Source organism: Amphibalanus amphitrite, unplaced genomic scaffold, assembly GCF_019059575.1.
Source record: "Amphibalanus amphitrite isolate SeventyFive unplaced genomic scaffold, NRLGWU_Aamphi_draft 000799F_arrow, whole genome shotgun sequence".
Lineage (NCBI taxonomy): Eukaryota > Metazoa > Arthropoda > Thecostraca > Balanomorpha > Balanidae > Amphibalanus > Amphibalanus amphitrite.
The window spans coordinates 118,414-129,825 of NW_024882293.1; the positions used below are offsets into that span (position 1 = coordinate 118,414).

At 47.4% G+C, this 11,412-nt stretch overlaps 1 protein-coding gene across 1 annotated transcript in view; it reads left to right on the forward strand.

The window, feature by feature from the left end:
- The window catches only part of LOC122366351 (dimethylglycine dehydrogenase, mitochondrial-like), a 90,141-nt gene extending 81,392 nt beyond the window's left edge, over positions 1-8,749 (forward strand). The window contains exons 7-8 of the mRNA XM_043338528.1: positions 6,139-6,243; positions 8,110-8,749. Coding sequence (XP_043194463.1) covers positions 6,139-6,243; positions 8,110-8,223 — 219 coding nt within the window. The 3' untranslated portion in view covers positions 8,224-8,749. The remainder of the gene's footprint in view (positions 1-6,138; positions 6,244-8,109) is intronic.
- The last annotated feature ends 2,663 nt before the right edge of the window (positions 8,750-11,412 follow it).

Below are 11,412 nucleotides of genomic sequence, written 5' to 3' on the forward strand. Positions count from 1 at the left end.
GAAGTTATTCGCCAAAACCGAACCCGTACCTTGGGCCACTTAACCTGACCTCAGAGGTCACCGGTTGACCTGAGACCTTAAAATCGGGTACAAAACGCTGCATCTCGTAACGACACACACGCTCGTCTTTTCTGCGACGTTCTAGCTCCATTAAGGGCGAAACGGCGAGATGGGGTCGTACCCCCCCCCCCCCCCGGCCCCCGGCCGGCGCGTATGTAGAAAACCAATAAGTCCGGCGAGGGTTAAGCGGGTTCCACTGTGCACAAACAGCTAAGGGTTGTGCATTTAGTATGGTCATGAGAGAATCCTGTTTGATTTGGGCTCATAATACAATGCATGATCACTTCTTTTTCATAAGTTTAATTGATTGTCTTCTTCCCAAAAACAAACAATAAATGCTCTTCTCCATATTCCCCTTCACTCAACAACTTTTGATCACTTTTCCCTAAAGGCCTAAGGTAATGCATTGGTAAAAACACAAATGGATGGCTCATCTCAATAGTCAATACTTCTGCCTCCTAATGCTCCTAATGCCTTTGCTCATGGTGGCAATGCAATGTGATGATGACAGCATTCCATTTATCACCACTGAAACACAACTTAGCTCAAAAACCCTCATATACATAAATTTATTTATCTCCATTTGTGCAAAATTACTTAACTTATCACATTCTTTGACTATTGCTTCAGAAAGACATATCAGACCATAAGATTGTGTGAAACAAGAAAAGATTATCAGGCAATAGAGTTGATATATGAGTAGATGAAGTCCAGATTGTAGACATGAGTTTGGTAGGTTGTAGGAGTTAGGTTGTAGGTTTTAGGCTGGTGGGTTCATAGGTAGTATATTGGTAGCAGGGCTGCGGAGTCGATGGATTTTCAGCGACTCCGACTCCGACTCCGACTCCGGCTTCCAAAAACCAGCTCCGACTCCGACTCCGACTCCGGCCAGAACTTCGACTCCGACCGACTCCAACTCCGCAGACCTGGCAGGGCTGCAGAGTCGACGGATTTTCGTGGACTCTGACTCCGACTCCGGCTCTGGTTTCTAAAATCGACTCCGACTCCGGCTCCGACTCCGGTCACAACTGTCGACTCCGACCGACTCAGACTCCGACTCAGACTCCGACTCCGCAGCCCTGATTGGTAGGTTGAAAGCTTTGAGTTAGAAGGTAAGGTTAGGTCAGGTTAGATGTTCAAAATCTTCACTGGACTTCATCTTCACACTTACCACAGAGTTGACACTTGACAAGCTGTTCCAACCAATCTAGCAACTAAGTATTCCGCACTAGCACGCACATAGGCTGGAAATGTGCACAATCACACGAAAAAAGGCTGCAAGTTTGGGAACTCTGCACTTATATGGAAACTACACTAATATTCAATGATGTCTCATTTGCCTTCTGAAAATTTCTTAGATAGCATTGCATCAACACTCAACAGTGTCAGCTCATATCACAGCACAGCCATTCGGCATGGAATTTACCACATCATGGCACGCATTGTGCACTGATCCACACAAAATTCACACCACAATTAATCTGCACTGCATTGTGCATTGGCTAAGTGCCTCTGCCTGCACATACATCTTGCTGAACTGCCATTCTTAGCAATATAATGTTGGAGCCACAGGCATTGTAAGCATCAGAAGAGAGCCTGATGTTCTGGAGATTAATGGAGCAGTTTGAACATGCTTGCAAATCTGATGTTATTCATAAGTCTAAGCCTGACTTCGAGGAAATTTGAAGAAGAATTTGAAACCAGTTGCAATACTGTTATTCCAGCCGTTTCAGTTTCACTTTTCAGCGAGGTTGTGCAGGGCCATAACAAGGCCTTCTTCACTTCAAATAATAATTGCCATTGCAAATCAGAGGCAGAACTGAATACCACAATTATTGAAGAAAATTCTAAAAGTGAAAATCACTGCGACGAAAAAGTACTGACGGCAGGAGACGCGATTTCAATAATAGAAATAGCATATCACCCAAAGCTACCTATACTGTAATTTGTTTACCTCGGCCGCCGAAAACACGTGTTTTTTTCCGACCGACTGCATTCGCCGACTCGCGGCCCCAGATGACATAATCAACAAATAATTTGCCAATAGAGATAATAAAAATGATTGTTGGAACAATAAAAGAAAAAACAGGTAACACAATATAATTTTGTTATTTAATTATGTCAAAAATTCGTCTTAATGACCTTAGATGGGGACTTTTTACTCTATGACGTCATGTGTGCTAACAGTTTTCAAGAGGAAGTATAACAGTGGAATAAACCTACCTCTATTTGTAACTTGTTCGCCATTTCTGTCGACATTTGACTGCTACCATATCCCAAACTCTGACTGTACCCGGTGTTCTAAATACTCTGCTCTAAAATGCACACATATTCATCGAAAATGTAACTTTCAGTCGCACACGTTGACTGACATGTCATGCATTAACCAGGGCGCACTAACAAACAAAAAGCTTTCTGTGTCGAAAGTTATGCCAAAACACAGTCTTACCGAAGCACTTAAACTCAGTTCAGCAAACCCTTCAACTGGAGACTCTCCGATGCTCCCAGCAAGATGGCCTTTTCCAATTTCAATTGCTGAGCTTAAGAGTGCAATCGTGCTAGTGGTTGGGGAGATCCCAACCGACATGGGCCACTGCCGACGCACGGTGGATCACTTCCAACGCCGCATCAGCGACAGCGTCTGTCTGAATAGGCGTGGCCAGCACTTTGAACACATCAGTCACTTAACAAGAGACACCAGACCACTGCTGAAATGATGTTTAATGTTTGACGACGACGTGGCTAGGCGTGCGATTCTGTCAATGAATGAATGCTGTTTGTCATTACACTGTCTATGCGTGTGCAAATAGATACACTATTGTGTGCGTTTTTCACATGTTTTTTCGTAATGCAATCCCAGTCACAATAATTAACCATTTTTCTTGAAAATTACAGCATACACTTCTCATGACCTTGTGATGATGGTGTGTGAAAATTGTTAAGATATTTTTCATGTTGCGGATTTTATTAAAGTTTTCACGGGTAAACTTTTTCCGGACACCCTGTATTGGGTAGACTTATTCCTTCTTCTCCGAATTTTGTCCGATTTTCTACATCTTAGTTAATATTACGGCACGTGCCACGTGCCAACTTAGGGGTGTCGAAATTGTTCAACATAAAATAACTCCGCAATGGCTGCGCCCATTACAGCAAAACTTCGTCAATAGTTTGGCACCCAATGGCCAATGCATTTCCATGTGTCACCATGGCGGTGCTACTGCACGTGCGCACGTGAGGGTTGCCGCTTCCATATCTCAAGAACGGCTGGGCGGATAACACTCAAACTTGGTACACAAATGTCACATTAATCGCACTGCATTGCAATTGCAATCGCTTTGTACTGACCATAGACCCGGGAATAGGAGGAGGCTATTCCCGGGTCTATGGTCATTGGGGCGCTTGCCCCCCCCCCTCAACTTGAGAGCCGAGGGGGCGGCGCCCCTCAACATTGAGACAGCGAGAAAGGATCTTTCCTCCCTTTTCCGAATTTCTTTCCTTCTTGTTTCCTTTATACATCTAAACATCAACACACGGCATTTTCCTTGCGCCATTCTCCCAGAAGGGCTCAGAGTGATTGAAGACGCTAGATGGTCCAGGGGCGCTGAGAGGCCAGAAGCGCGTCGAATAGTCAGTAGTGCAAGTTGTTGGGGACATAGGGGCGCCAGACGGTTACGAGGGCGCCGTGAGACCATGAAAAGGGGCGCCATTCTCCTAGAAGGGCGCCGAGTGATTGAAAACGCTATGTGGTCCAGGGGCGCTGAGAGGCCAGAAGGGCGCTGAACAGTCGAGGGATGCACGGTGGACAGAGACATAAGGACGCGAGACGGTCAGGAGGGCGCCGTTAGACTATGCGAATGGCGTAGTGCTGTCAAAATAGCGCTACTCTCCCAGACGGACGCCGAGTGATTAAAAACGTTACATTATCCAGGAATGCGAGACGGTCAGGAGGACGCCGTTAGGGCATGTGCGAAGGGCGCCGTGCTCTCGAAAGGATGCTTGTAAAAGACTTGTGGGTGCATTTTTATCATTGTGGGGGCATAATTCAGGATTGTGGGTGCATCTGCTCCCACAAAGAGATGTAAAATTACACCCCTGGCCAAGGTCAGGCCCAAACCAAAGCGGGATGACAATAGCAGATGTTGACAAATCGATACTATATCACCAGAAACCACCAGAAACCCTCATAACCGTATTGGCGCCCCTGCGGTTAGCGCTCCCAACTTAGCGCTACTGACTGTTAGGCGCCCTTCTGGCCTCTCAGCGCCCCTGGACCATATAACGTTTTCAATCACTCGGAGCTCTTCTAGGAGAATGGCGCCCTTTTCATGGTCTCCTGGCGCCCTCACAACCGTCTGGTGCCCATACGTCCCCACCAACTTCGCACTACTGATTGTTCGGCGCCCTTCTGTCCTCCCATTGCCCTTGAACCTGGGCACTGGTGTGGAGCCGGTGTGGGCGCTCAGAGGTGCTAGTGTGATTCTCTCAGAGGGTCCTTACAGACGTTGCTGTGGGCCCTCATAGACGCTGGTGCGGAGCCGTTATAGACGGGTGTGGGGCCTTAAGAGCTGCTGACGCGAACCCTCTACAAGCCGGCAGGGGGTTCCCAAGGGGGTTCTCTAGATGGTGTAGCTAGCGCGTCGCGCGAAAAAAAAAAACAAGCGTGTGCGCCGTTACGAGACGCAGAGATTGCTACCCGATTTTAAGGTCCTAGGTCAACCGGTGACCTCTGAGGTCATGACAAGTGCCCCAAGGTACGGTTGCGTTTTTGGTGAATAACTTCGCAAAAATTGGCCGCAGAGCCGCGATTTTGGCAGCATTGTGTTTGCCTCGCTCAGGCGCGTCTAATGATATACTTTTTGTTTGGGTGAGGTCAACTTATGGCCGTTTCACACGTAGCAACTTTTCCGGTCGCCGGCGACGGCAACTGTCGCCGGCGACCGCCCGCGATCGCCAGCGACCGGGGTCAGTCGCCGGCACCTCCGCAGTTGTATCAGCTGACCCGCCGGGGTGTGACGTAGGGGGCGTTCCACGACAAATCGACAAATAAAAAATTAAATTTGCACCCTCATATTTTATTCTTCGTTGAAAACTGGTGTAAGGGGTTGTGATGGGCGGGGAAGCCAGCTGTGGCAAGGATTTTTTTCTTCGAACAACGGTTTCCGAGATATAGCCTCGGGCAATTCCTGAAGTTCGCGCTGCAGCCCTATGTTTGGCGACCTATAACTCAGAAACTATTGGTTTTTTACGATAAAAACTATATGGTTCAGCTCACAATCAACCAACAAACATTTTGGCTATCTCGGATTTTCAATTTTTGAAAATTTTGATCACGTGACCTTTTGTCCTATTTTTCGAAGAGTGACCTTGATATTTTCCCCACTGAAAGTAACAATTTTGTCTGATGACGATTAAAGCCTTATCGATTGTCATGCATATGCGATAATAAAAAAAGGTGGTTATCGCTCTGCGTTGACCTCAGGTCAGGTCATTTTTATGACCTGTCCATTATTACGAGCGGGAGCGACAGCGAGATCTCGAGAATAAAGCAAGATAGCGACAAGCGGTAAACGGTAAAGGGTACACACGGATAAGGTCTATAATTTTTACTCAGGTCATTTTCAGGTCAGGTCAAAGATGACGTCACAGGAGCTAAAAGGAAGTCAAAATAGCGGCACTATACATATATATGAAGTTTTTCTCGAATAACTTTCAAGTTATCCCAGCTAGGAACAAACTAATAGCACCATCGTGATCCTCTCGTCGATCCGCATCGAAACATATGTAAGTTGACCTCGAAAGGTCGAAAGGTCAAAAGTTGACCTTAGATCACGTGACCTAGGCCGCTTTGGTAGGTAGGTGGCCGCTTTGCCCCACTCTCCTCTACTTGCGCAGTACAGCTATATAGGAAAACTATGGTGCAGGCTCGATCGATCCACGCCGTGAGAGTTTCAGCCGCTGACTTGCCCACAGCACATCATGGTCCTTTATCCGTTCGGTCAAATTATAAAACCCTGGTAAAGGCGCTGATGGCTGCAGTCAGCCGGTGAAAATGACAGTCCCATCTGTTTGTGCCGCCAGGTGGTCGGTAACACGACGTCGGGCTGCTACAGCCACAACACTGGCCAGACGCTGGCCATGGCCTTCCTGCCGCCTTACCTGGCCGTACCCGGCACAGAGGTGCAGGTAAGAGTGACTCGCGGCACAGAGTTGCGGCTGCAGGTCTGTGCTGTTGGAAACTGCAAAATACTCGTAAGTCCTTTTTCATTTGTAATTATTTTGCACCAAACATTGGCAAATTTCACATTTTGATGGGACGTGGTAGGCCAGCAGTCGCAGAAGGTGACGCGAAGCCTGGCTGCTGTCCCTCAACTGAACAAAACCCTATGTAATGCTGTCCGCCAGCCCGTCACGGTGTCGTCCTGTGGCTGCACGACCGTCCGGCGGGCCATCATCATCATCAACATAACCATGTTTGGTAAACCAAAACCCGGCGTTGGAAACGTACAACAAATACGACAGGCGCAAAAGCAAAAGCTTAACTCATCCATGGCTTAACTTAAAGCGCCTTGTCTGAATTACAATAAACCAATGCAAACACGGCTGCGGCCGCCGCCACGGCACAGCTCACCAGCAGTTGAAGTCGCCGCTCGCCCGCCGTTTCTCTCCAGAGATCAGAAAAGAAGATAGAAGATACAGCCGAGGAAAAAGTGAAAAGACAATTTAATCTCGAGTGAATCTCTGACCCACCCACCACCATGCCGAGCTGGCAACCGTTCATGCCGCACCTGCGACAGCGGACTTCGTGGCCGATGTACAACCAAAAACGTGACCTATGAGATCCCATGTGAAAGATGCTCCCCACCACAAACATACATTGGTGAGACAAGGCGCTGCGTGCGGTACCGATTTGACGAGCACTTCAGAGATGCAGTCAACCGCACGCAACAGACCCCCTTTGGGGACCACATGAGAGAGAGTCAGTCTGATGCACCAGTGCCTCAGCTTTCAATAGCTATCCTCCGCCGGAACAAAGATGGTGCGGACCGCAAGATTGCCGAGGCACTGGCTATCCGGGACAGACAACCCCTCTTAAATAGTCAAGTCGATACTTGACCTATACCTACTGCTAAAGTAGACTCGTCCATCGCTCTGCATGTATGTTCTATTGTATTGTTAGTGTATGATTGTGCTGTTTTCGCTGGTATAGCCAGCAATGATCCCGATTTATGTGTTTACATTTTCTGTTTCATCTCTTTATTGTGTCCGAATTTCATGTCTGTCGATCATCTTATTTATGTTGATATGGCTGTAGTGCTACATTATTTGACTAGGCACTAGGCTGAGAATATATGTAGTTGCGTAGTTTTCATTTGCGTAGTCTTCATTTGCAGTGTTGAGGGTACCTACTCCATTTAAGTTTCACAGGTTCAGCACTGTTCGACTATTGACTCTGTACTTCGTTATTTTGGATTGCATGCATGTGTCCGTATCCGATACTTTTGAAACGGTGGTATTTGCTATGTATGCCGCGTGTCGTGCCTGTCTTATCTTAAAATTCAAAACCCACTTTTCTCTGTAACCGTAACACCTTTTGATTGTGACCCTGAAGAAGTCCCATGGACGAACTATAGGTATTTTTCAAAGAATTTTGCATTTCATTTACCATTCGGAACTTAATATGAGCAAAGGCTATTATATCTCAATGATAACTAAAACTTAATCGCGAAAAACTCAATACCCAATACCATTCGTGACGATATCAAAATTCTGAGATATACAAGTTGTGCGTACTATTGCTCGTATCAATCGCTTAAAGTTTTAAAGCAATCGGTCTCTCGGTGTAGCTATGGCAGACATTGAAACTTTTTACAAGGTGAGGTCACTTGAAGTGACCTAGTGACCTGACCTTGAATGACCTTGGTCTGAAATTTTCACATGTGTGAAATTGATGAAGGATGAGGTGTGCTAAATTCCCCCCCCCCCGCCCCTCTCTCCCCTACAGGTGGCCGCCGGTGATGATGGCTGACCGCGGGGTGGGTGTGCCCACAGGTGGCTCTGCTGGACGAGCGGCGGCCGGCAGTCGTGCTGCCCGGACCGCCGCTGCTCACCCAGCCGGCCAGGCAGGTGCTCAGCAAACGCCAGGCCAACGCCAAGACGGGCTGACCACTCAGCCGTCAGTGGCGCTGCCCGCTCCGTTGGGCTGTGTGACGACACTCGCTGCCCGCTCCGTTGGGCTGTGCCGACACTCGCTGCCCGCTGCGTTGGGCTGTGTGACGAGTCGACACTCGCTGCCCGCTCCGTTGGGCTGTGCCGACACTCGCTGCCCGCTCCGTTGGGATGTGTGACGAGTCGACACTCGCTGCCCGCTCCGTTGGGCTGTGTGACGACACTCGCTGCCCGCTCCGTTGGGCTGTGCCGACACTCGCTGCCCGCTCCGTTGGGCTGTGCCGACACTCGCTGCCCGCTCCGTTGGGCTGTGTGACGACACTCGCTGCCCGCTCCGTTGGGCTGTGTGACGACACTCGCTGCCCTGCGCCGTCGACAGATGCCATGCTGTTGCTGCTGCTTTGGGTGATATTGATACGATTTAGGTTGTAGCTGTCTTTTCATTTCAGTTTAGTGGTTTATTTACTGGTGCAGAGCGGGCTATATTTCATTTGTGGAAATAAATTCGAAACCGATAACTGCAGGGCTTGTTGTTTGTATATTTCTTCGTGAAAAGTTCATGAACACCGTTTCTTTGTTTGTTTATTTAATACCGGGCTTCTAAAAAAGTTAGACGGATTTCTTTTGCAAATAGAGGACCCCTAACAACATTTAACCCGCGAGTTGCTGGGGGGGGGGGGCGTTAAACGCCCCCACGTTTTTCGCCGGGCCATAGCATAAAAACGGTGCGCCGCAGGCGCGCCAAATTTTAAGTACCTGTAGTGAATTGATTGAAGTTTATTGTGACAAAGTTTCAAAAAAAATCGGTTGGAAAATTTTTGAGATATCGAGGTTTTAAAGACGTCATGATTTCTGAGTTTTCGACCAAAAACGGCATATGTTCAAAAAATCATATAAAATCACAGAATAGATATACAGACATGCCGTAAACGCCATTAGACTGCCAATACCATGAGCAATCTAATGGCTATCTTCGATTATTGATTATTGTTCCGCATTTTCCAAAATCTTGAACTGAGTCTTGGCAATTTCTCGTGACTACCTCACGACCATGATGCATGAATTTCTTAAATTGAGCTTTTTGAGCCAAACTCGTACACATATGAGAAAAATAATGTCACCATCGTGTTCTACGCTCCAAATTACCCATAAAACATGTGTCACAGGCTGCGAATATCAGTTTTGATTTTCGGGGATATGTGCCTACCCGGTTGACCTGACCTTGACCCTGACCTATGCTTGACTGACCCCTACATGGAGCTGACACTCTTGTAAGCCTTATATGATGGATTGTGCACCGTTTTGACAGAGTTTATGACGAGAGGCGCCCATTGCGAAGTCCTGAAGTCCATGCTACTGAAAGCCCGATTTCCGGTGTTTGACCTGACCTTGACCTGACCTGTGACCTCAAAATTAAACTTTTAAGTACTCATCTGAAGCGTCTCGTCGCGCTCTTTCGTTTGCCGCCTCGTGCGTTTCGCTGCGCCTATTGGTTCTCGAGTTATCGGCTGGGGGCGTTTAACGCCCCCCCCCCCGCCCCAGCAAACGATGGGTGGCGAAATACCCCAGCAAATGCCGGGTTAAGCAAAGTCAATGCACGTGGAAAAACGGAGAATTTTTCGTACATTTATATGACACCATGATTTGAGCTTAAAAAAATGAAGCCGTGGTCTTAGGAAGTAAAAGCAAAACTCGTGAAATTATGTTTTCCCTAAGTCGGTCGGTTCGACACCACGGAAGATCCGCAAACACTTTAAGGCAAAGAGAGCAACATCTTGAAACAAAATTTTCCACATTATTGACAAGTTTCCGGCTCGAGGAAGTATTAACAATAGGTTCACGCAATTCAAGGAACACAGCGGCGGCCATAAACCCAATCAAAGGCTCACGGCGAACACCACTCGTGTGAGAGATGCGCCACTCAGACTGTTAGTGGTCAGCGATATCGGGTGGCTCTGGCGACGTTTTGGAGGGTTCTTCTGCAATATCAGGATGAGCAAAGATCCGGAAACGCTTAAGATCCAATGGTTCCAGAAAGATGGTGCCACGCCAATACCGCTAAAGAAAACCGGGAGGGGCTGTGGGAGCGCTTCGGGCGGCGCGTGATCTCGAGGTTCGAGACACGCCCGTGGTCGGCGAATTCTCCGAACGTAACCCCACCGGACTTTTTCCTATGGGACCACCTCAAGTCCCAGGTGTACCGAAACCACCCAAAAAGTTCCGAAGATGATAAGGATGCAGTGAAGTCAGCGGTGTGCCGTCTGCAGCTTTCCGTGGGTCGTGCTGCAGCAGAGGTCGCGCTTCGCCGGGCTAAACTGTGCATCGAGCAAAAAGGGAATCATCTCGAACATAACCTCGGCGCGGCTCAGAAAGGCGACTGCCGAGGATCGAAATCCCCTCAAACGAAATGTCTTTGATGAGGCTTTTAGGTGATACCCAATTATGTTTTGTGACACTGATACACCCTTCAATACGTTAGTTATAAAATCGTCTAACTTTTTTTAGAAGCCCGGTAGTTAGTTGTTTGATCTAATTGTTCGGTATTGTTAGACATATTTATAAAATCTGATGGCCAATAGTTGCAAACCAAAATGATAATTAAAATCTAAATCTTTTTGTATTTTAGACGCTTCGACAACAATGTGCCATCGTCAGTAAAATATACCTAAAGTCACAAATCACATTTTAAAAAACATCAGCATTAATAAATCACTCATGGAAATGACATTTCGATGTTTTACATCCGATCACGTTCGTTCCCCACAATCGTGCTCCGTTTCAGCAAGGATAATCTGGCTGTCGCTAACTGCCATCGAATAAAATCCCCCTCTTGTGTTTAGTGTGTCCTTGGTCTTGATGTGTGCAGCTTCTAGTGCCCTCCTTATTTTTTTGTTAATACCTTTCTCTAAAATTTCAGCCCCTTCCCACCTTGGTAAGTGCCCGGCCTTATCCACATGAACAACTATCGCATTACTTAATACGTGCCCCCTCACGTCTCTTCTGTGCTCCGCGACACGGGTACAGGGACCCGCAGTTGCTACTGTACACATATATTACCAATTTAGAATTGTGCTATTATTTGCTAAGTGCTGGCCATTCGAGAAAGGCAATGTAGCGCAAGTATGGAGGAATAACACATGTTTGCTCCTAGGACGTATGTTTTGTATAATTCCTCTTACCGCAACA